The sequence below is a fragment of the Nymphalis io genome, chromosome 16 (genome assembly GCF_905147045.1).
Source record: "Nymphalis io chromosome 16, ilAglIoxx1.1, whole genome shotgun sequence".
Taxonomy (NCBI): Eukaryota; Metazoa; Arthropoda; class Insecta; order Lepidoptera; family Nymphalidae; genus Nymphalis; species Nymphalis io.
This window is the reverse complement of record NC_065903.1, coordinates 8,554,052-8,578,133: the sequence shown is the minus strand read 5'-3', so window position 1 is coordinate 8,578,133 and position 24,082 is coordinate 8,554,052. Positions and strand designations below refer to the sequence as shown.

Sequence of the window (24,082 nt, the reverse complement as noted above, 5' to 3'; positions counted from 1 at the left end):
GAAGTAATTGGAGTGGCCTATGACCCGAGAATGTCAGTTAAACTGAGAGGGCTATTTTATAAGCGCTCGATAAACGGTGTATGAGAGCAAAACATGAGGAACAATAGAACTTATGTTATACACAAGTTGCCCAAAGGAAATAATATTATAAACAACATTTCATATTCCAGTATGAACCGACGGAGGTATATAGCCAATAGTGTGATGACTTGAACACGTTCAAAGAATATATTTGTGATAAACTACACCTAATACAGGTTTAGTTTATTTATTATTGCATTGGCAACTTTTGCTGACGACGAATCAAAAAGTCGGTTGAGTTTGCCAGATATGTGGTGAAATATGCTTTAACCTTCTTTTAAAATGGAGAGGAGGCCATAGTACGTATATATAATTGAATGTATAATTTGACTATCTCGTTGACCTAGTAGAAAAAGTAGCCGGGGTTCAAACCCCGGATTGGTCATTCAGTTAATGGGTTTTCTGTCGAGAAATTTTAAGTAACAGCCTTAAGTCTGGAAGTTTGCAGTGTTTGCCATCTTGTGCCTCGGAAAACACATTAAGACAATGGACTACAGTTTTTCCCATCGTGACTGATTTGCTTTCTCATCTGATTGTTCAAGTGCATGAATGCATACTCTTGTGATCTATATGTCGCGCGCAGTTTGCTCTCTTCAGAATAACCACAGTTGCCGAAATTTCTCAGGAGAACATCATCATCATAATGTTGTAAAAGTCCCTTGTGTATCATATATCGAGATTTGTCAATGGGCGGAATCGCATAAATGGGATGAGTATTGCCAATGACGTCACTCACTTCACAAGATTCGCAAAATATTTATTTTCGGATTTGGCGGGAGTCCAGTTCGAATTGGATCGACTTACAAATCAGAGTAGATTCGATATGCTTTGAGGAAATTGAAAAATCTCTTGTTTATATTCGTAAAAATTAATTATGTTTTTGTTTTTATATGTGCGGGAAATTTAATAATGAATAATAATACCTTTATTTATTATCTATCACAATAATGTTAAGCGCAATGCTCAATTTATTTTTAATTTGCGTATTGTTCTAAACAGTTCATTAGTTGTTTTGTTTTTAATCTATTATTATAGGTTTAAGAGTACATGGCAATGCTAGTTTTGCTTAACTGTTTTATTAATTATCAACAATAAAAACATATTTAACAAAATGCATTAAATTAATATAACGAATTATTAATCCTTCTCCATCGACTTGATATCTTGTTTAGTTACTAAATTAACTCTGACTTAGTCATGAGGATGACGCTGCTTGGTGATCAAGTCAGTAATTTCTAGCGCTGAGTAGCAAACACCAGAATAAACTTTAATTTTAGCTACGTATTGAAAGAAAAAAATAAATAAAAGCAATAATAAATTGATAAAGGTTCATGGCATTTAAAATTAAACGATATTTATAAATTAGTTTCTTAATAATTGTGTTCATTTACATTTCAGTTTAACGCGATTTGAATAGCTTGTGATATTCAAATAAATGGTGTGTACATAATATCCTTTATAATTGGTACCTACTAGATTTAATGATATTAAATAAAAACAAAAATATGTTTTTCTTAAATCATTGTATGAATGGAAATGGGCGTAGTCGTTGTCAGGGATGGGCCCTGCTGTAAGAGCAGATTTTTTTTTTCGAAAAATCTATTAAATTGGACTTTCTGATGAAATTCTATCAAAATTATAAACGGACGCAGGTTGATTATATGGATAAAAAAAAACTATTTTTAAATGGTAGTGCGTCACGTTGTAAATTAAAACTAAATTGTAACCAAAACCTTTTTTCAGTTTATTTCGGAGAAATTCGAAATTCGAGAACTCAAAAGGCCCAGCTTCACCTGTGTGTGTAACATTTTAACATATATTTAAATCAGAAATCAGAAACACTTCAAGGCCCTACATTATGTCAAAGGCTCATTATATATGTGTTTTGTATAACTAAAGAACGCCTACGTATAGACTTAATTTATAATGTGTAAAGTGTAAACATCATTCGCATACCTCGCGTGACCTCGTTCAATCATCGCGGGTAGCGGGTATCGGAAGGAAGTTAACACCTATCGTTCAGCGGTAAAGAACGATGACTTACCAATGACACATGATAAGAACGTAACCTGTTTTCCAAGAGACTGAAGTCATTTTCGGGGTAACTAGTTCCTTATCGCTATAAGTCAACTCGATGGTACGGTTTTAAACACCACGAATAATGATAAATATTTTTTAAACATTTTTATTTTTTTGTTAGAATTGTGTTTACTGCACTACATTTTATATAAATAATACCAGTGTTTACTCAGATGTTATATTATAAAAAAAAAATGCTTTTTTTGGAAAGACAAAAGCAAAATCTTATCTAAATATAAATGGGTGCCAAATCGTTAGATCGTTTTCCGAAATACACGAAATATATACACATACATATATATATACACAAGAATGGATTATTTTATATAGTATATAAATAAATAAGATTACGTATACATCTTTGCATAATATAACCTACAGTGAGGCAAAAAGAGCACATTTTCAATTGTGTCGTCTATATGATGAACCGAATCCCCGGCCTCTTTCTGTTATATATAGATACGTATATTATATTTATTATTTTAAGAAACTAATAATATAAGTAATACGAATGCTATGTAAATGTTTATTGGAATATAAAATGCAACATAAGATTTTATATTATTCTCAATTCTCTTGAAATTGTAGTCGCTGGCTCTGGCCTAACCTATTTAGAAATACCGCCAAAAGTTAGAGACGTAGTAATACCTATATTAATAAATGAAATACAAAACATCAATGACATAGACGCAAAATTTTACATATGAATTTTAATAGATAAAGTAATTGACAAGTCAGTTAAATTATACCTATTACTTATTTTTAAGTCGAGAAAACTAGGTTATGACGAATGAGTTTATTATTTTTGTTTTAATTCATGTACCTAGTACTTGGAGTTAGCAAATCATTATATATACATAAAAATAATCAACATTTTTTTTTAATTGCTTTACTGCGATCTATGAAGGAATTGTAATTTTTATAACCTTATCTAAGTTCTGATACATTTGTGCGGCAACAAAAAAAAAAGTTTCTATTATTATATAGATTGTATGGCAGGTTATGGGCGCAAAGTAAACTTTCCTCAAGGAAGTTGATGATGAAAACCAAAAACACCTTAGCGGCATTGCGGTCCATGAGCTAATATGCGGTGACACATAAGCTTACGGCAGTTATTATAAAATACACAGAGTATCCCGAAACGAAGAAATGTTTAGGATATTTCTAAACTTATGCAGGACGTCTGATAGGGTCGGCAGCTTTATATGCATACAAAAAGTTGTACGAATCGGTTAAGTTTAAAAAATAAAGTTGGACGTGTAGTAAATTGCGTTTATAGCTTTAAGTGTTTATTAATCAATTTACTAAACATAGACTTAAAAAGTCAGAAGTAAATAAGGGCTTGCTTACCTTGTAGTTGAGACCTTGTACATCCTCCTCTAGTGAGACATCAGAGTACATGTCGTCAGCTGGCTCCCCTCCCGACCCGCACCCGGACGAGTTGAAGGACGACGACCGGTACAATTGGCTAAAACAATGATAATGCCTCAGTCTATTAGCTATTCAGGATACCTCAACAGGACAGGAATTTGAATCGTGTTTTCAATTTGATGCAGATAGCGACATCTGTTGTCAAAGTGAGTTAAGTAGAACGCCATCTATGGCGAATTCTATTTGCCTTTGAGCAACTTAGTTTCCACAAACGTCAATAGATGTCGCTACAGGCCTGAGTTGTGAATAGCGTTATTGCAAAGAATTTGAATCGGCTTCAAGCTATGTATGGAGTTATCGCTAATAAATACAAGGTCTAAATTAGTATATCGAATGACTTAAAGCTTTACTATGGTCACAATCAGTTGTATTAAATTTTTTTACTGTAATGATGACTCATTTCATTTTTAATCATCATTGAAGCTAGATTCTTTAGTATACAATCTATACATTTCATTAATTTGGCAGGTCTCGAATACTCTGTTTAACTCTACAAAAAATTAATAAATAGCAACATGGTCCTATGAAATTACATTAAAGATTGCGTTTTACAGAATCAATATGCCATTGTGGTTACTCTGAAAACAATTAAGCAGAGTTGAACTAGTTTACAAATTCATCTCCTTTCCTTTATAGTGCGGTTTCAGTAATGTAATGTATGTATTGTAAGATAGTAATAGTTATATTTAGTAGGGAAAATATTTACCTAGCTAAAACATTGGAGCCGATTTGTCGTTTCCCCGAGCTGAAACAAAATACATTTACATGGTCATTTTTAATACATTTTAAGATATACAACATTAATCAATTTAATAATAAACAATATTGTTTTTATAAGAAACCATTATAATACTATTTATTTTCTACTCTCAACCAGCCGGTACAGCATTGATATCATATTACATAGGTATTAGTGCATATTGGTGTTTTTTTAAATAAAATACATTAATATATAAACATATATGACAAATATATAAAAATACTTCTTTGCAACACATCAAAATCAAACTTACACCCACACCGATATCGAGCCCAAGGCTCAGCCGATTAAAGAAGTTAGTTACCATTTCGAAATTTGACACGATTTTCAAATTTTAATAATTTTTAAAAGCTTTACGTAAATATTTGTAAAACCTGCCAGCGTTTACTTTTTATATTCATTAATTTAATTGTTAGCACGTTTGTTCTCTGGGCTGTGGAAAAGTGCTACCGACGTATCGTGGAGGAAAGAAGGAAATATCTTTGCATGTACATCGCGAGCAATTATCGCTTTTGTGCATCTGAACGTAAGTTATTATTACATAAAGATACTATTTTTGCTTTTCATTGTCGGTGATGTAACTTGTCTATGACGATTTTCGGTTGTTCATGGAGTCAGTGGGTTAACTACTTTAGTTTGATCGTTAGTTCTATCATATAAACGATGATAAACATAATTTTAAATACTATTATTTTAAAAATAACTTCATTATATTTTGTCATTAATTTACAAAATTTGCAGTGCAATGGTGATTTTAACTGTTGTTCATCAACGATGTGAGATTCATTTAAATGAAGCCGTGAAACCTTTTACTTTTAAGATAGTTGTAGTTATAATATATCATGTTCAAGACTGTTAGTGGCAGAACTTTAAATAATCCGGTCGTTGATTTTCATGCAAGATAAATAATAATTTAATTGTATTTTATTAACATAACTATGTAATTTATGTTTCGAGAAAGAGGAACTTCTGAGTTTCGTTCCGGTTTTTCTCGGTAGAATCTACATTATGGACTGGCACTATCGTAAAATTTACTTGAACGTATATTATAAAGTGAAAAGTAAAGTGTAAACTGTAGTGTGTTTTTTTTAGAAACTACTTGAATTATGTATATTTTGATGTTGACTGTCATTTCTGCCCACCACGGAAACATTTACGAAAGCGAAAATATTTGGAGACAGATTTAATTCCGCAGCCATAGCTTATTTTCAAAAATAAATATTTGTAAGAACTGTAACATACAAGTAAGTACGATACGATTTGTTTCAACCCTTAGGCGGGCGCATTTGTAAATTTGACTTAAAAAAACAACATTTGTTGAAGATGTTATAAAGCTTATATTATTTTAATTATGAATTAATATATAATTAAAGCGTGTAACCAGTACCTATTACATTGTCGACTAATAAGCTGCACTTAAAGTGGCGATGGTGAAATCGCATGGGTACGCGCTCGCCATGAAATTGTGTAAGAAAGCGATGCACCGCAATGCCTTCACAGAATGTTTCAAGTGAGTCGGGGATACCGTTAGACACATTTCCTTTCAATTAAACGTTAACTCTAACGGAGTACTAATCATAATTAAAAAACAATATTATTCAAGTGATTCACCAACGTGTAATCGGGCAGTGTCGTGGAATAATCTCTAAAAACCCTCCTCAAAGAGTGACGAGCTGACTTTTATTAAAATTATTTGAAATTCAAACGCTACTTTTAAAAATGTAGTCTTCAACTGTATCTACTATGTTTTGTAATATAATTGAAAAACTTATAAGTATCAATTCAATTTGTACGGTTAACGTTCCCCGTTACGTTAAGAATATTTAACTTACTTTTACTTTTATTATCTTTAAAACTATTTCATTTGAAGTGCGTCAGTCATTTTATAAATATAAATAATTTTCATTTTTATCGAACTTAATAACGATTTCTTACATCATATCTTTAAGTGAGTTATTAAAGATCGTCTATAGATAAGTTGGTACATGTTTATAAAATGAAAATACGATGTTTATTAAAACTGTTTGTAAATTTACCGTGACAAATATGCATGGTTGCGTATTGTATATACGATATACAATAAAAACATTAACATACTTCTTATATGATTATTATATTTTTATATTGTACATTTGTTACATCCTCAGGCTTGCAATGTTATAGCTCGATAATTAAATTTTGATTTGTTTCGACCTAAATCCAATAAAGATATTTCGTTATGAAAGTACCATCTTCTCATTTGAGATAAAAAATAATATGTCAAATATTCAAATCAAATAATGAAAAAACCACCATAATGTTACTACTTCTTTCGATCATAATCTAACTAAATTAAGACTAGTTTGTTGACTTTAATTACTCTAAATAATAATATCCTGGGACATTTTTCACACACGGTCATCTGATCCCAAATTAAGCTTGTAGAGAGCTTGTACTATGGAAACCAGACAACTGATATACTACATATACTATTTTTCTTTTGTAAATACATTCTTATATATATAATTACACCCAGACTCAGGACAAACAGACATGTTCATGCATACAAATATCTGTCCTGGGTGGGAATCGAACCCACAACCTTCGGCGTGAAAGGCAAGCATCCTCTAAAGCTTTGAAGTAGATAGCTATACTTAGTCTTATCAAATTATTGTACATTTAAACTGTCCATTATTCATGACGAAAGCACTTTTGTCAGCTTAGTGCATCCAGGATATTCATGCTAAATTATAAACGAGAGTATTTTACATTCAAGTGCATGTTAAACCAACGAAAATGTTTCATATCAGCGGCTATGGCACTGAAAATTAGTTTCGCGAGTCCCTACTTGACTGTTTTTTTACATTTAATATAAGTACTTAATTAATTGTCTAAACATAAACCAAATTCACTTTATAACGCGTTATGAAAGATAGGAAATTAAATTTATTAAATATAAAGTTATAAAGTAATTAGTGCGCGGAGATTAAAACTGATTTGGAATGCGTGAGGTATCGTTATTCATCAAGTTGTAACAGAATTTTGATACTTAACAATTTTCTCTTTTGGTAATTGTCTGTGACGGTTGGCTGGTATCAAAAAGTGATGCGTGCGTGATATTCATTCTATTTGCTTTATTATAAAATAATATACATAGAACATTATAAATCTAAGCAAATTGTCACACATTTTAACTGACCGCTAGAAAGTATAATTTGTATTATTTTCAGTGTTATAACATACTCTCACTCATATTGCTTGACGTTTTAATATGTGATAAAACGAGTTATAAAAGTACTTTTGAATGTTATTATTTCTGATGCAACAAATTACGACTCAAAATATTTTATTTCTAAACCGGAAGGAAACCGCTTAAAATTAATATTTTAATTAATTCAGATTAAGTAGTGTTGTAGTTTTTATTTTGAGTTTACGTTTAAATAAAAGAACATAGTCATCGCGTGTCAGACGCCTTCGCTTGTTGAACAATAGAATGGACACTATAAAATACCCATGCGTACGCATTGTTACGCTGTCCCGCGGTTACTATAAAAGAAACTCGGATTGAAAAACAAGACTAAAGTCGAAGAAATAAAGCCACTAAAATTAAATCTCTTGTTTTTTTTATTTGTGTATGTAAACGAATATATAAAAAGTATGCATTACAGTTTAAAATCGATTGTAATTTTATGTCCTAGAGAATTATTATTCGTTCGAAAATGATTTTTAAAATTAGTTTCGTTATACTTTTTTGTAATTAGAGCGTGAATTGTAAGGTCAATATAAAAATAAAAATAGAAATAATATCGAACGGGCAAAACCAATTGTTATTTTGACATGTAATAAGATTGTAACAGGGCCTTGTCTCCATAAAATATTTTCGAAATTTATATTCAGAAAGAAGCGATTTCGAAGTAAAAAAATTTTTTTAGACTATTTATGTGTGTTATACATAAATGTTGTATACATAATGGTGTTTCATGACATTCTTTATGCTAATTGACAATTGTATAGTATCTGTTATCGTCAATTATAATTAAGGAAAAGAAAAAAATTGCAGCGGTTAGTATCAAAACCGAAATTATCCATCATCGCGTAGTCATGGTCATAGTTATTTACATTCATAATCATAATACATCTTACCTGTAGGGTCGCTTTCTGTAATGCATGTGGATATTTTTTCGCTCCAGCTTTACAAATAAAATTGTACAGATTATAACTTATATCTGTGATCCGGTTTTAGTGGTAAATAACACCGGTCATTATACTTTTCAATCATATCATCACTAATTGTATTTCAAAACACGAGAATCAAATTTATCGGAAACGCACAGCACTTTTAAAAAAATAAATCATCGATATTCGATTTTCAAATTTGGCTTAACGCGCGAACTGCAGAATGTTTGAGCGGTCGCGATGAACTGACGCATCACGGCATCAACAAACGCAATGGTGGGCAGGCTACATGGCAAGGCATGAATTATCCACAATGGTTGACTGCGAAACACCGGCCGTTATTAAATTATTAAGCAGTCCGCGGCGGATGGACGCAGGCTGTTCATGTTACAAGTATGTCCGCGAATTGCTAGATCGGCGCACAGCGACGTCATATATAACTATTTCGCGTGTCATTTTAGTTAGTTTTGTTCATATTTCAGGCGGTAGAAATAAATTTATCACGTTATTTTCCTATGTATAAAAAGTAAGTATTATTACTGATTTATTAAAAAATAAAGTATTGTTTTATTGTTTTGCAAATTGTGATGATATTAATCCGATTTTGTTTGTCTGTGATATTGCTATAAAATAATATGTTTCGATAACCAATTACACCATGATAAACTGCCGCTAGCAGTACTTGTCATTTGTCATACACGTAGAAGTGCACTAGGCCGTTATTTACTATAACAGTTAAGTGATTATAGTCTTTGTTTTTATTGAATTAGAAACGTATTTTATTTAGAGCGTTTCAGAAGGGTATCGGGGTGGAACATCGGCTCACTTTCTTGAGGCAAATCCAAGTGAGGTGGCCTCACATACTTTTAAACGAACAAAATTCTTCTTAGTAGAACATTATATTTGTAATTAAGATCTGTACTTAAAGAAGAAATGTGTATTCGTGCAATATAGATAATATACTTCATATTATCGGGTGGTTAGAACGCGTGAATATTAAACGAGAAATAAGGGTCCAGCCTAGAGTTATGAAGACTAGTTTTGTTTTTAGTTTTCACGACGTGGTAAATATTAGTCTGTGTGATTCTCTAGGTTATAAATTATTTCTATGCAAAAATTTACTTCTAAGATAACAATCTTTGCGCAGCAGCACGAAGGAGGACAAACGAACCTTCGAATTGACAAAATTAAATAATTGTTTTTCATACATATTTTAGCAAAGATTTTTAATTTGCAAATACTAACACTATATCGATGCTTTTTTTCTTGACTTGTAAAAGAACATTTACAAGGTGTTACTAATTAAGGTGTGTATCCACTGTGTAAGTAAATAATGTGTTCGTAAGGTCAAAAATCAAAAGTACAGCAGTTAGGTATATACGTCAATACGTGAAAAGCGCTGAATAATAACGTTCAATACAAATTACTTAAGCCCGAAAATGTATTCGACAGAATTTCATTGACACTTCATTCACTATCAAGCATGAGATGAATTATAAATAAAAAAAATATTGTTAGTAAGTGGTGCTTGCTCGGATTTAAATCTTTCTTTGTTTAAGATCGTCAACACGTGTCAACTTTTGAAACCCTGACTAACATTTACTAATAATACTCAAAAATTGTACCGTACCGTAACAGCCTGTGAATGTCCCACTGCTGGGCTAAAGGCCTCCTCTCCTCTTTTTGAGGAGAAGGTTTATAAAAAAATTATAACATCACTAATTTTAAGTTGGGGGTTAAAAAAAAAGGTAAGCGAGTGTATCCTGTGTCTACGATAGCTACTAAACGAATGGACCCATACACGTACTTATAATAAAGTTAAACGGCCTTCTCCTCAAAAGGGATAGGAGGCCTTAGCCCAGCAGTGGGACATTAACAGGCTGTTACTGTTACTTTTTAGAAGTATTTTTTGTGGCTAGGGTTATTTAACTTTTTAATTAAATTTTAGTTATAATAAGTCTAAGCAATAAGACGAGGTATTTAATGTTTTAAATGAATATGTACTCGAGCTGTAACAACTTATTAGATAGAAGGGAAATGATTAAAAACGGAAATAAGTTGAGCGGTATTGTGGGTCAGACGAAATAGTCGTTTTTAGAGACTTTAACCGCAATTACGAACTGACCGTCTATTATGCAACAATAAGATTATTTCGATTGTTGGAACGTAAATTGTTGTGTGTTGAGCAAACACGAGACACTAGGCGCAAGGACATTGGATTGTAACTGAATTACCAAATTTAAAAACTAAGCTTTATTTCTATTCTCTTTAAAAACATAATGTTTAAGTTCCACCTGACTGAGACATTTTTCTGAAAATTTTCTCGGTGTTTTTTATTTATATTTTTTGGAAATTTCGTCTATAAGCCCAAAAAAAGGTAATAAGAGTCACTGACGAGAAAAGGTTCCAAGTTTACCTATGGTTACCGCAGCTTCTGAAGTTCTTCGAGATGTTACACGCATTTTGTATATCGGTTTAAATTGGTTTGTAGTGATTTGAGCTCAGCGCACCACTGCCCACACTAACAACATCCCAATTAACGCCCCGTATTTATAGTAACACGTCATCTCGTTAACTGCGCAGTTTTTTTCTTTTAATTGAAAAAGCTACTGAATCTTATCTAATGATACTTTAATTAGATATTTTATATTAAATTAAGCGTTGGATCAATGTTTGGAGTCTAAATTTGTGTGTACTGACATATTTTTTATAGAATAGGCAAATGTGTCACCTGACGGTAAATGGTCACCACAGCTTATAGATATTGGTGCTATACAAAATGTTGATCATACTTACATCGAGAATACATCTCCTACCTTGGGAACTAAGATGTTATGTCCCTTGTGTCTTGGCTCACTCACTCTTCAAACCGGAACACAATTTATATAATAGATGGTGTCTTTCTAATTTTTTTTTCATGACAACATATCTCGACGATGCTTATATATTATGGTGCAAAAGTGTTAGGGCAAACAGAGGTGCATGCTCTATTCCTCATAATGCGACAGCAGACGGTAATTCGACAAGACCACGAGTTGAGGACGTCTTGGATCTGCAGCTTTATAATATAGCCACTAGATCAGCAAGGCCGTAAATGTTACTTTGCAGGACACTATAAAAGCATTTTCTTCTCTAAGAAAGTGTCTTAAGCTAGACAATGATTTCAGGCCTTTCGAAAATTTTATTAGTATTTAAATTAAAAGTTGCATCTACAGCGCCACACTTTAAATAGCAAAATTAAATCTTACGTCATGGTCACATGACTATTGTGTAAGAACAAACTTCAAGTTTGTTGCTGTTTGTTGCTCGACGCCGATAACGATTTATTAACAGTAGATATATTCACTATAATAACATGTCGCATATTTACTATAATAATTATAATATTTAACATGATACATGGATTACAACAGTGCTTCACCGTACGTCAGTTTTCACGAGTGAGATAGGACGTGAGTATAGCACTTCAGCAGTGCTATACTCACTTTCACATGCGTTTAATAGACGTCAGATAGACTGCGAGGCAAGTTACGCCTAAGTTTACTGTGGCCTAAAGCCAAGCAAAATATTGCGGAATACAGATTTAACAGCATCCATTACATTTCTATTATTTTTATCTCAAGTATTGTATCATTTATATGATAATAATTTGAAAAACTTATTTATATTAAACTAGCTGAACCCGAGACCTTTTCGAGGTAAAGGCCTCCGGAAATGGAGACATTTTGATAAGAAGCTTTGAAGCAGTTAATAATTAAAGTTAATTTGAACCGTTTTAGAATGCGAAACTTTAAACACGAATATAACTGTTTTAGCAACGTACCTTGCGTCTGTTCGCCCAATCACAAACCACTATATTAGGGTGCAAGAATTGTTTCAGTAAAAATTTTAAACAGCAAATGTACTGACTAAAGAATTAATTAAATTTGCACGTGTAAGCGCAGTGTACGAAATGTCTGATGTGTTCGTTCAATTAAAAACATGCGCCATCACCGAGTAACTAACTATTGCTAGCTAAAATATACGCAAAAACTTATTGCGTGGAGATAGGCTTAAAACGGATGTAATGGACTTTTTTATAACGTTATGCCTGAAGACACAAGTGTTCATTAGTATGTGGAATTTTCAATTGAATTATGGTGTATTATATATTATGGTTATTTAGTTAGAAAAGCTTTTTTGTCTTGTGAGAAACTTAAATATTAATATTAGATATGTTGCTTGGGACATTAACAAAACAATACTTAACTTAAACATGGTTCGAAAACTTTTTTGCATCCAAGGGTGCATCATAGAGATTTACAAAAACAAAATCAAATGGCTTTACAATATATCATTGTTCTACGGACTATAGATTAAGGGCTAACGGTGGAAAAGAATTGCTTAATATTTTTACATGCCAATATCTATGGGCGTATGTGACCACATCCCATTTGGCAGTTCATTTTCCTACTATCCTGTTATACACAAATAAAAAAGAAATTGGCAATTATTATTTTTTACATTTTTATGTATGTCTAGCTTAATACCCCATTGTATGGCTTGTATGAATCACGTCAATAAAAGTCCGAATCCGAAGTCCGTGATGTGAACTGACTCATTGATAATCACAGCAGCGATTACGATCCACAATTCACTGGCCTACAGAACAAAGGCCAAACTTTGCTAGTAATTATATCTACTAAATTATTACGCACATCTGTTTGTATTGGCTAAATATAGGTTACTAGTGAAGTGTGGACTACCATTTATACCATTACCATTATGTAATTGCAATCGGAATCGGATAAAACTTAATATTAATAATGTTTTATTATATTTGTGTTATATTATTTAGATACCTATTTTTTTTATAAAAAACTATGCGGACGAGCAAATGAATCTCCTAATGGTAAGTGGTCATTACCGTCCATAGACATTGGCGCCGTTAGAAATATTAAGCATTCATTTATTTATATCGCCAAGCGTTATCGACCTTGGGAACAAATATGTTATGTCCCTACCTGAAGTTTCACTTGCTTTCTCCAACCGAAATACAACAATAGTAAGTACAGCTATTTATCGGTAGAATATGCAATAAGTGGGTGATACCTACTCAGATGGGCTGAACATGGGATGCACAAAGTCCTACCATCTAGAATGTTTTGTTCGGCTCATAGTAATAATATTTTAGAAACGTCTATGGCATTGCGTGCATTAAAATATGTTATGACAATATTTTTTATCTATGCTTGTATTAATTTTAAGTCGCACATATTTATACCATATTTGTTATAGAGTTGTCCGAAAAAGCACCCGTATAAAATAACACGAAAATATTGTTAAATTATATTAAAAATGTGTCAATTTATATATGTTAAATAAAATAACCCAATGTACAAAGAGGATGCATGCAAAAAAAAAAAACATAAGCTTACTGTCGCATGGAGCCCCATCGTCGATGCGGTAGGTTTTCTTGGTGGCTACGAAAGATAACACAAAAATGATAAGCGAACAAAAAGAATAGAGCAGAAACAATCACAAAACTAAACAAATAAGTACTTACTATGATAGTTACTAGTATAAAAGTTAAACCAAAAAAGAAAGGCAATTTTATGTTTACGTTGATACCAACGAAGATTGTGTCATGTGTTTGTGTGTGTTGTGTTCACACAAATCATGACGTAGAACTCTTTTTAAGAATCCATTAATTACGGACATAATCTGTAATGATCTGATACTACTATTAGAATAATAGAAAGAGACACCTACTGGCAGTGCCACCACTCATTTACCACAGTATTTACTGCACTTAATCTCATTACTAGTTATATAGAAATATAGAAATTATTCTTGTAGGAACATAAAATTGCCTGTACGTAATGTAAGATAGCAAATAATTAAAAAAACTAGCCTAATGTTAAAAATTAATATGAGCTATCTAGCACCCATTATTATATACTATTTAAAAAAATATTGAAATATTCTTAAGCTACTTTATATTTTTAACGATACGTAGACTATGGATATATATATATCTCGATTTTGACGTATTTCAATTCAATAATATATTTTTTAACTTGTACGAATGAAGGTTTTTCAATTCAATGTCAAAAAAAAAATTTTTTTAAATAAAATGTTGTTAAAAATTATATAATGAAATGTATAAAAGTTACACGAAATTCATCAAGAGAAAGCGGCCGAGTGAATTATTGTTAGCCGCGCTGTATTAAAAAAACTGAGTCAATTAATATATAAATAAGTTTTAGGGTTAAGAAATTAAATAATTATTTTCAAAACTAATTCAAATGTTAAATACATTTTAATACTACAAGAAATGAAGAAACGAAACAGTAATAGAACTATAAGATTATATATTAAACAGAATTTAAACTCAATTGGTTGAATTTCTATAAAGCAAAATAATTCTGGCGGCGTCGTAAAAGCCGTAGATTCGATCCTGATTTTATTGGGCTAATGTCCTCCTATTAACAAATAAAGATTTACCTACGCTTGAGTGAAGGTGAAAATAGTATTATTAGTAATTCCATAAAAACAGGCATAAAGATGATGGCAGCACCGCTCATTATATAGATATTTATATACCTGGGTGGTGTCCGCCTAAGACTGGTTCTCGTCCAGGAATGTCGATTTAAATGATTTCCTGGACTCCTGGAGCCATTTTCTAATCTGTCAACAAGTAAATATATTATTAGTATGGTACTTGATTTACAACTTCGTACAGTGTAATTATTTAAGAAGAAATGCAAAATTACATTTAAGTTGTTGTATTTTATAATCATTGGTTTTTTTATATCATCTTAATTCTAAATTTTTAATTATTATTGACTCGTAACTGTAACATTGTGTTTTTCCACTATATAAGGTCTTTGTTTCTCAAATGGACAATTAAAATCTCTATGGTTAATGTGAAAGTGTGAATACACTTCTCGTATAATATAAAATCGTTTTACTTAATTTCTAGAGATGTAGTGATAAAGTCGAAAAAAAATTATGAAAAATAACAGAGGCGGAAGACGGAATAACAGAGACGCCAGCGCCTTTGGTACAATGCCACATGATAATCTTTTAGACGGAGTGTTTTTCTATAAATTTGTAATATATAGTTTGTTTCTATTTTAGTTTATATCTTTATTATCGTTTGTATGTAAAAATAAATGGTGAACAATTAGATTTTCGAATTATTAATTATTTATTCTACACCTTGATTTGTCTTTTCGCGAATTATTATTTGAAAATCTATTTTAAAATCTGCTTCCCAGTCGTAGAAATGACATATATTTTAAATTTATATATTTTACATAGATAGTACCAAGTAATGTGCATGTCTCACTGCTCGGCTAAGGCTTCCTCTCTTTTTTTTTCGAGGAGTAGGTTTGGGGCTTATTTCACCACGCGGCACCAATGCCGTTTGGTGGAATACAAATGTGGCAGAATTTCAATGAAATTAGACATGCAGGTTTCCTCACGATGTTTTCCTTCAACGTCCCGCACGAGATTAATTATAAACACAAATTCAGCACATGAAAATTCATTGGTGCTTGCCCGGGTTTGAACCCACGGTCATCGGTTAGGATCCACGCGTTCTAACGACTAGTCTCGGCTTTTCTTATATATTCTCAGTAGTTTGTCTGTTAAAATAAATATATTTTATTTATTCACAACTGTTGTGCAGTAGTCGGTACCGTAAGTAGGTACACATAAAATTTATAACATAATACAATGAAAATTTTATTTCGTCAACCTCTCAAAACCAACCGTTTTCATTAAAGCCCCAAGTTATATTATTGTATCCACTTACAGTTAAAACAAAATTATACCAAGATTTTTAAATCATATCAGAGTTTTCGTTCTCTAGCGATTTTCTTTTTTACGATTGTCGTGATACAGATACAAGCCTTCTTGTCTAAAACTATTATTATTAGTACAGGTTGAAGGAAGACTAGTATTCACAAGCGCATAAACGCTCGGACCGCCTTTATGAGGGCATTGGCCGTTTGTATCTTTTAACGACATATTTTGTCAGTAGTTTTGTTCTTGGAAGTTTAAGTTAACGTTATTATTAAGATTCAGTATGCATCATATTTAACGATAATAATACGATATTTTGTACGTATAAGTTACGTATAAGTTAATTACGTACGTTTTGGTATATTTACAAAGTAAAGATTCCTTTCGATGTACTCGAATCGAATATAGTGTAACTTTTTTTACAATGTTCGAATAATATATTACTGTCAAAAATGTTTCACTTAAGTGTAAAAATGTTTCACTATAGTAAGTACGTATGTATGGAATATTCCGATAGCAGGAGGAGTAAAAATAAACAATCCTTAGATTAACATAGTCCACACGTTTGGCTAATAGCTCTGCTATATTATGAACTACAAACGGATTTTGATTAATAAGTAAGTATATATTTATTTATTTACAATTAACTACTTATATCTACAATGACATTCAAAACGCCATTTTTTCACAAATCCACAATGAATACCACCGATTTAGATCTCGATCAATTATGTCATGTCAATTCAAGATCAAAGTTGTTTATTTATCTTTCTACATGAATGTTATAAATATTATTGAACTGTCATCTTTTTCACATAGCACGGATAGGTGATGTTCGGTTTAATTATTATTTCATTCATAAATTTCTATTCATTCATTATTTTTCTCGATAAGACAAACAACAGACTTTTTTCATAAATCAAAAAAGTAATATAACAAACCACCACATAACGAAAAATAATTACAATCAGATTTAGTTAAATTAGTTTATGTAATTTACATTTTTTGATTAATTAATTCCAAATAATGTTACGAACATAAAATTGTCATTTCTAATAGGTATTTCCTTGGCTTAATCCAGTTAAAATTATTTCCAGTTAAAATCATTTTATATGTAATTATTTACGTGTTTGCCGCTGGCGCGTCTCCGTCAGCTTCACCATAACACTCGAAGTTTTCAGCATCAGATATGGAGTTACCGGGACTGGAGTCTGCCGTGGCGACTGTTTGGCTAACGGATTCTGTGCCGTTCTGAAATATAAAAATTTGAAGAGTTATATTATTATGACGGAATATATAAGAGTGTAATAAATATGTAAGCAATACTGCTGTTGGTCGTAGCGCTATACAGTCCAATAACCTTTCTTTACAAAATTTAATTTATCTAACGCAATTTTTTTTTAAATAGGACTCAAAAAATAATCTTCATCTTTATATATTCATATAGATTTGACATATTAGACGTCTACGAACTGTTGCTATAGTCTTCTTAAAGAGGAACCTACTGCAGAGAAGAGGTCTTAAGAAGTTTGTTAGCGAATATTTATAATTTAGAATTTATTTTACTACCGAGCACGAGATAATATTATAAACACTAATTAAACACGTGAAAACTGAGTCGTATGTATGTCGTGGATATGGATGGGAATTCCGCGATTCATATTCAAATAATAAAGTATATTTTATAGACAATGTTAAAAGTTACCATTCTAAATTACGTGATGGAGGTCTTGATTAATTACATTTTATTTAAGTTAACTTAATTTCACGGTCATGAACTTTATTAGAAAATCGGTTGTTTTGTTACAGTTCTTCAGAAAAATTCTTGCGCTAGCTGCTAACAATGAATAATTACTGTTCAAATAAATAATTTATTTTTACATTTTTGTACAAAAACAATGATATTTTACCAGCATTACGTATGTAGTGTAGTTTATATTTTAGGAAATAATTAGTATAATAAAGACCTGTAATTTTCTAGGCATGTTTCCCGGCGAGGATCGTGGTGACTTGGTCCTCTGAAACACGCTAGGCGCCATCATGACCGCCTCAGGCGCCGTGGATTCTGAAAATTATAAAATTCATCTTTAATAATATTATATTTTACATTTTTAGTAGAAATAAAAATTAATGGTGGCGGGAAACCAAGAAAAACTGCTCGTGGCTCGGGCAGTCAGCCGTAAGTTTACTTTTTTGTGTATTATTACGAAACCCAACACGACCCCAAAAGGCAAGCGAATGATTATGATGACGAAGTAATCGATTTGTCGATGTGTTATTTGTTACATATGTGTTTATGTTATTGAATGATTTTAAATATTCTAAAAATAATGTTTTGCTTTTGTATAACCCAAAATAACAAATTAAAATGTCTACAATATTTATCATACGTCTTAACAAATAAATACGTATTTTATCTGTGTTGAACAGATTTAAAATAGTTAAATAGTCTGATATCTGATAAGCGATTATTTCAATTTTTATCGCAAACATTTGTTAGTGATTACAAGAAATTGTTTTATCAAATAGTAGCAATTAGATTTAACTTTGGCAATTCATCAATCAGTATTGTATTAAGTTACTAAGCGATATAATTTTTATACAATAAAAATTTCTTCAGTATTTATTGAAATAGTAGTTTTTAACACTGAGGACTTAAATAAGTATATATAAGATACAAATCGATATTAAAAATACTATACAGATAATGACTATGTGGAGTAGTGGTAACAATGCTGGCAGCATTTCCCGTTGAATTCCAATTCTCTGGGCGAAAATACAAACGGTATAGATATATAAACTATAACTCTATACTTGTAAATAGTTTTATATGATGCAATTTATAAAATGAAGGGCGTCAATCGTTTGGCATTAAGGAGACACGTTTGTCTTATAGTCTACGAAGTTGTTCTTGAAAAAATCGACTTACTTCTAGGTACTGAAACATTGATTCATGTCTAATTAAGTAATAATGTAATGTCCTCCAGATCGATTTCGGCCACGGCGGCCAATCTCAAGGGAGATTAGCCAACTGCACAGGAGATATTATAGTGCACAAGTGTGTGCGCAAATACAGGTGAACTCTCTCTTCTCTCACTCTCGTGCTTTCCGAGGCACGTAAAGCCGTTATAATAATGTAAACGAGCATAGGTCGAGTGCAGGAGGCAGTCAATAAAGCAATAGGTGACCAAAAACGTACATATTAAAGGGAAATTGGATAAACTGATTTAAACCAATGTTTTAGAAACTGAACATGTGTCCCATAGATTGTAATTTTTTTTATCATCAATATAAAATATTGCTCATATTATAAATGCTTTTTTTGGTTGTTCGAAACATAAAATACTCTATGGTATTAATTAAAAAATATTTTACTGCTAATTATGTTTTAGTATAAATTTAATATTTGGAGGTTTGAAATCCATATATCAAAAATAAATATTACCATATTTGATTAAAAAAAATTTAACACGACTGTCGCTAATTTATTTACACTTCCTTATTAGAGAAGTTGTAAGGAGTTGAGAGAAATCAGCGCAGCATTCCAGCGAGTCTTTTACGACCAGATAATGTTTCCCACATAATTATATAACAAATAATTACAGTCATTACATATAACGGTTAACTAGAAGATTTATTGGATGTAATGTCTTGCGCACGTCTTTATAAAGGGCAATTAGGAGACATCATTCCCACATGCTTGATATTAAACATGATGATAAGCCCTGCAGTGATTATATTTTAATGGTATATTTATATATGCTACTAGGTTGATGATTTATATTATTTACTGTTTCAGAGTATAAAATACCAATTCGGATAAAAAGTATTTGGAGTTAATTGCATCTCACAGAATTTCCAGAGTGCGTTGGTGGATACACGTACATAGTACATGAACATATGAACCCGCAATCTTCACTGTGTGTGCTGAACCATCATTGTACACGTGAAAACAATTTTCGTAATGATGTTTAAAAAAACTTATATTGGACAAAGATACGGTGAATCTTTAAGAGAGCAATAATCATAATTTGACAATTTGAAAACTGTACTTTTTATATCATGCATAAATAATAAACAAAGAAACGATAACGTGCCAGAGAAGCCTTAGAAGTCGGTGGTGTGATTCCTGTTCGTTATTAGCTCGTAGATATTTTTCGGTCTGGTGGTTGTCCTCGTGACTCACCTTACCGTGTCTAGGAGATCTTATTAATAAAATAATCGTTTTGTGGAAAACCTTTCTAAACACAATGTATTACTTATTCGCTTGTAAGTTTCTTAAGGTAGATGCTATGTATGCTACTTGATTTGTCTGCGACTCTGTTCCCATTCATTTTTAATACTATAATATAAGTATATAATGTGTCACATATTATAAAAGTATATTATTATGTGTGACAAGAGTGTAAGTTATAACTATGGACATATTGCTCGAAACACCCTCAGTTTTAAATATATGCCCAGACATACAAATATAAGGCTCAATAAGTATTAAAAAACCATGTTTTTAATGGGAGACATGAATAGTAAACAATATGTACATACATATATTTGTTATTAAAGATGCGTACCATAAAGCACTTTGTTGAATATCCGGCAGCAGTAAAGGAACAGCCGCGCGAGCACCAACAGTGCACGCCACCACGCTTCTAATAGACGGGAAACATCAAGCGCGTCACTTTTCAGCACAATCACAAACTCCGACATATAAGTCAACATTGAAGATATTATCACAGTGCATTCGTGTTGTTACAGATTTTTTGCAATAACTTATTTAACTTAAACTCATCAGTAAGTGAGATTCGATTTCTTGCAACGTACGTTTTCAACACAACCGATTCAGGTGAAATTTTGAACATTATACTTAATATCGAAATGTGTTCTAAATTAACGCCATATGAAAGATTCGTTTTGAAAAGTTTTTTATTAACTAATATATTTCCTTAAAACTTATCTTCAAAATTTGTGTTCATGGTGATTATGGTTTGTTTGATTAAGTATTTTGTTTGTCTTTTGTTTTTCCACATATGCCATACTATATATATATATATATATATATATATATACTCATCAGATATTCTACCGCAAAACAGCAATACTTGATATTGTTGTGTTCCGGTTTGAAGAGTGAGTGAGCCAGTGTAAATACAGGCACAAGGGACATAAAATCTTAGTTCCCAAGGTTGGTGGCGCATTGGCTATAAGCGATGGTTAACATTTCTTAGAATGCCAATGTCTAAGGGCGTTTGGTGACCACTTACCATCAGGTGGCCCATATGCTCGTCCACCTTCCTATTCTATAAAAAAAAAAATACATTTAGAAAAAACAAATGGATTGCTTCTTTTTCATAACTGCAGTTATGTATAATTATATATAGTTATTATAGTAATAATTATATATAATTTTATTATTTCCAACTGTTTTTTTTTTAAAATGACGAAATATTTGTTTCATATGTCATATTCTCTCATTTTATTATTCGTTCAACGTTATCAGTTTGGTTTATTGTAAATTTAACTCAGAGAATCTGATAAGGAAGTGTGTTATCAGGTCTCACGGTAAACTTTGCGACTGGTACTGCCATCGCGAATCTAATCAATGCATTTTTCCTGTTTTTTATTACTTTAGACAAATGTTCGCTTTGATATATGCGAAATAATATCGAACAAAAGTTTATTGAACGGATAAAACACGTAGAGTTTTTGCAAATGAAACGAGACACAAACGATGTTTGAACCTTGTTTGGTTGTCTCAATTCGAGTATGGAAATTTTTCAAGAAACATTCTACACCACAATTATATTCTATTCATAGATATATATATAAATGGGATGTATGCGAATGACAACAGTTATTGTCTCAGTTTTGTTTTTGAGAAAATTAAATCAATGATAATGGCATATCTTTTCCGTTATTTTACCATAACTGTTTAAAAAATGTTAAATATTAGTTTTATATGATTAAGTAGTTTTATCGAGGTTAAGTGCATTTCGTGAGGAAAGTCAAGATCACTTTCATTTAAAAATTGAATTAAAATCATTGTAATTGTTTGACAATCTGTTTTCACACATTACAGAACGTTCGCTTCACGCTCTCTGCACAGGTATCTTAAGAAATATCACATTGCAGCGTCGCCCCACTTTGCTTGATTGGACAAAGACGCCGCTACAGTGTTACTGGAGCTGATTCTGTTCTACACAACGTCTAAAAGCTAATTACTTGTTATCCTTTTAAATCTCACATTTAAGAAAGAGATATAAATACTTCTAGTCTTAACAAATTCGTTTAGATGTGAGGATCGGACACTAGTGATCAATCACTAAACGAATGTATATTATTGGATACATACATACACTGGTAATAGGAAAAAAAATGATCCTAATAGTAATTGTTTACCATGTATACTACCATCATTCAACATATAATAATCAATTCAGAAACTTTCAACCATGGCAACTAAGATTGACTGGTGAAGAAGACTGGTGGTAGGGCTTTGTGCAAGCTCGTCTGGGTAGGTACCACCCACTCATCAGATATTCTACCGCAAAACAGCAATACTTGATATTGTTGTGTTCCGGTTTGAAGGGTGAGTGAGCCAGTGTAATTACAGGCACAAGGGACATAAAATCTTAGTTCCCAAGGTTGGTGGCGCATTGGCTATAAGCGATGGTTGACATTTCTTACAATGCCAATGTCTAAGGGCGTTTAGTGACCACTTACCATCAGGTGGCCCATATGCTCGTCCACCTTCCTATTCTATAAAAAAAAAAGATATTACTCGTTTGTTTTAACTAGCTGTCACTTTAGAATCCTTACCATTTGTACTTAGTAACAAGTCCTCGAGAAAGTAATCAGTAAACCGGTGGCCATTTCTACTAACATATTGTCACTTCATCGCAATCGAATCGAAGCGTGATCGTTGCAGTTTTTCCGTTTCCTATTATTTAATTTAATTATCGACTATTGTTATAAGTTAAGAATTAACTTTGGTTTTGATATAACGGTAGATATATGTTAAAATCATATCGGTTCGGTTCCGGTTTGAATAAATAAAGATGGTTCAAAGTTGGATCGGAATTGCAAGTATTTTGTATTGGTCAAATCGTTTTAACTTAAGTTATCGTCGGTTCATCAATCAGTGACTGCTGTACATTTTTTGTATTTTAAGTGACTTAAAATAAACATGTTTTTATTTATAATATAAATTATATACTCATTTTAAATACGGTATAGTTTAGTGATCATATAATTTTATTATTATATTGCAAAAATGAGATCTCGGCAAAACTTTAAAACACTTCTTCAAATTAACATTGCTAAGTAAAACATATCATGTACACTCATAAATATAATAATTATATTAAAATAGTTTTTGCCAATAATTTGGATTCGCCAATCGAAAGATACTCAGTAGTTACTTTTACAATTGATATTAGTATTAAAAATATAATAACAGCAAAGACACCTTTGCGTGTCTATTTGCTATATGTATAGTTAAAAATCATGTTTACCAGTCAGGAAAGTAAAATATCGTGGCGGACGTATTTAATGATTTCCTCGCAACCGATTTGCTAAACCGAACACATATATTAATACATAAGTAAATAAACCAATAAGTCATTAAACCATTGCATATGTTTTGTAATAATATTACTAATAAATAGTGTAAATTTGAATTATACCACTTAACAACTTTTTTTTTTTGTTTATACAAAATGTACAAAGAAATGAGGTACCGTTTCATTATTTAAAATAGTTCTATTCATGTCATTTGGAAAGTTTCAA

General features: G+C 31.5%; 1 protein-coding gene and 1 long non-coding RNA gene across 5 annotated transcripts in view; both read right to left on the bottom strand.

Annotated features, from left to right (window-relative positions):
• The window catches only part of LOC126774268 (uncharacterized), a 96,865-nt gene extending 73,826 nt beyond the window's left edge, over window positions 1-23,039 (bottom strand). The window contains exon 1 of the long non-coding RNA XR_007669796.1: window positions 22,765-23,039. This is a non-coding gene — a long non-coding RNA (uncharacterized LOC126774268). The remainder of the gene's footprint in view (window positions 1-22,764) is intronic.
• LOC126774200 (rab11 family-interacting protein 4B) overlaps window positions 1-24,082 on the bottom strand; it is an 87,826-nt gene that overhangs the window by 26,991 nt on the left and 36,753 nt on the right. Inside the window, exons 1-7 of one of the 4 annotated variants that reach the window (XM_050495607.1) lie at window positions 20,869-21,127; window positions 18,265-18,362; window positions 17,424-17,548; window positions 15,092-15,175; window positions 13,924-13,968; window positions 4,298-4,336; window positions 3,511-3,628 (exon numbers count right to left, since the gene is read on the bottom strand). In XM_050495607.1, coding sequence (XP_050351564.1) covers window positions 3,511-3,628; window positions 4,298-4,336; window positions 13,924-13,968; window positions 15,092-15,175; window positions 17,424-17,548; window positions 18,265-18,362; window positions 20,869-21,016 — 657 coding nt within the window. In that variant the 5' untranslated portion in view covers window positions 21,017-21,127. Of the gene's footprint in view, window positions 1-3,510; window positions 3,629-4,297; window positions 4,337-13,923; window positions 13,969-15,091; window positions 15,176-17,423; window positions 17,549-18,264; window positions 18,363-20,868; window positions 21,128-24,082 lie in introns of those variants that run through there. The other 3 variants (XM_050495605.1, XM_050495608.1, XM_050495606.1) reach the window with 3 other exon arrangements.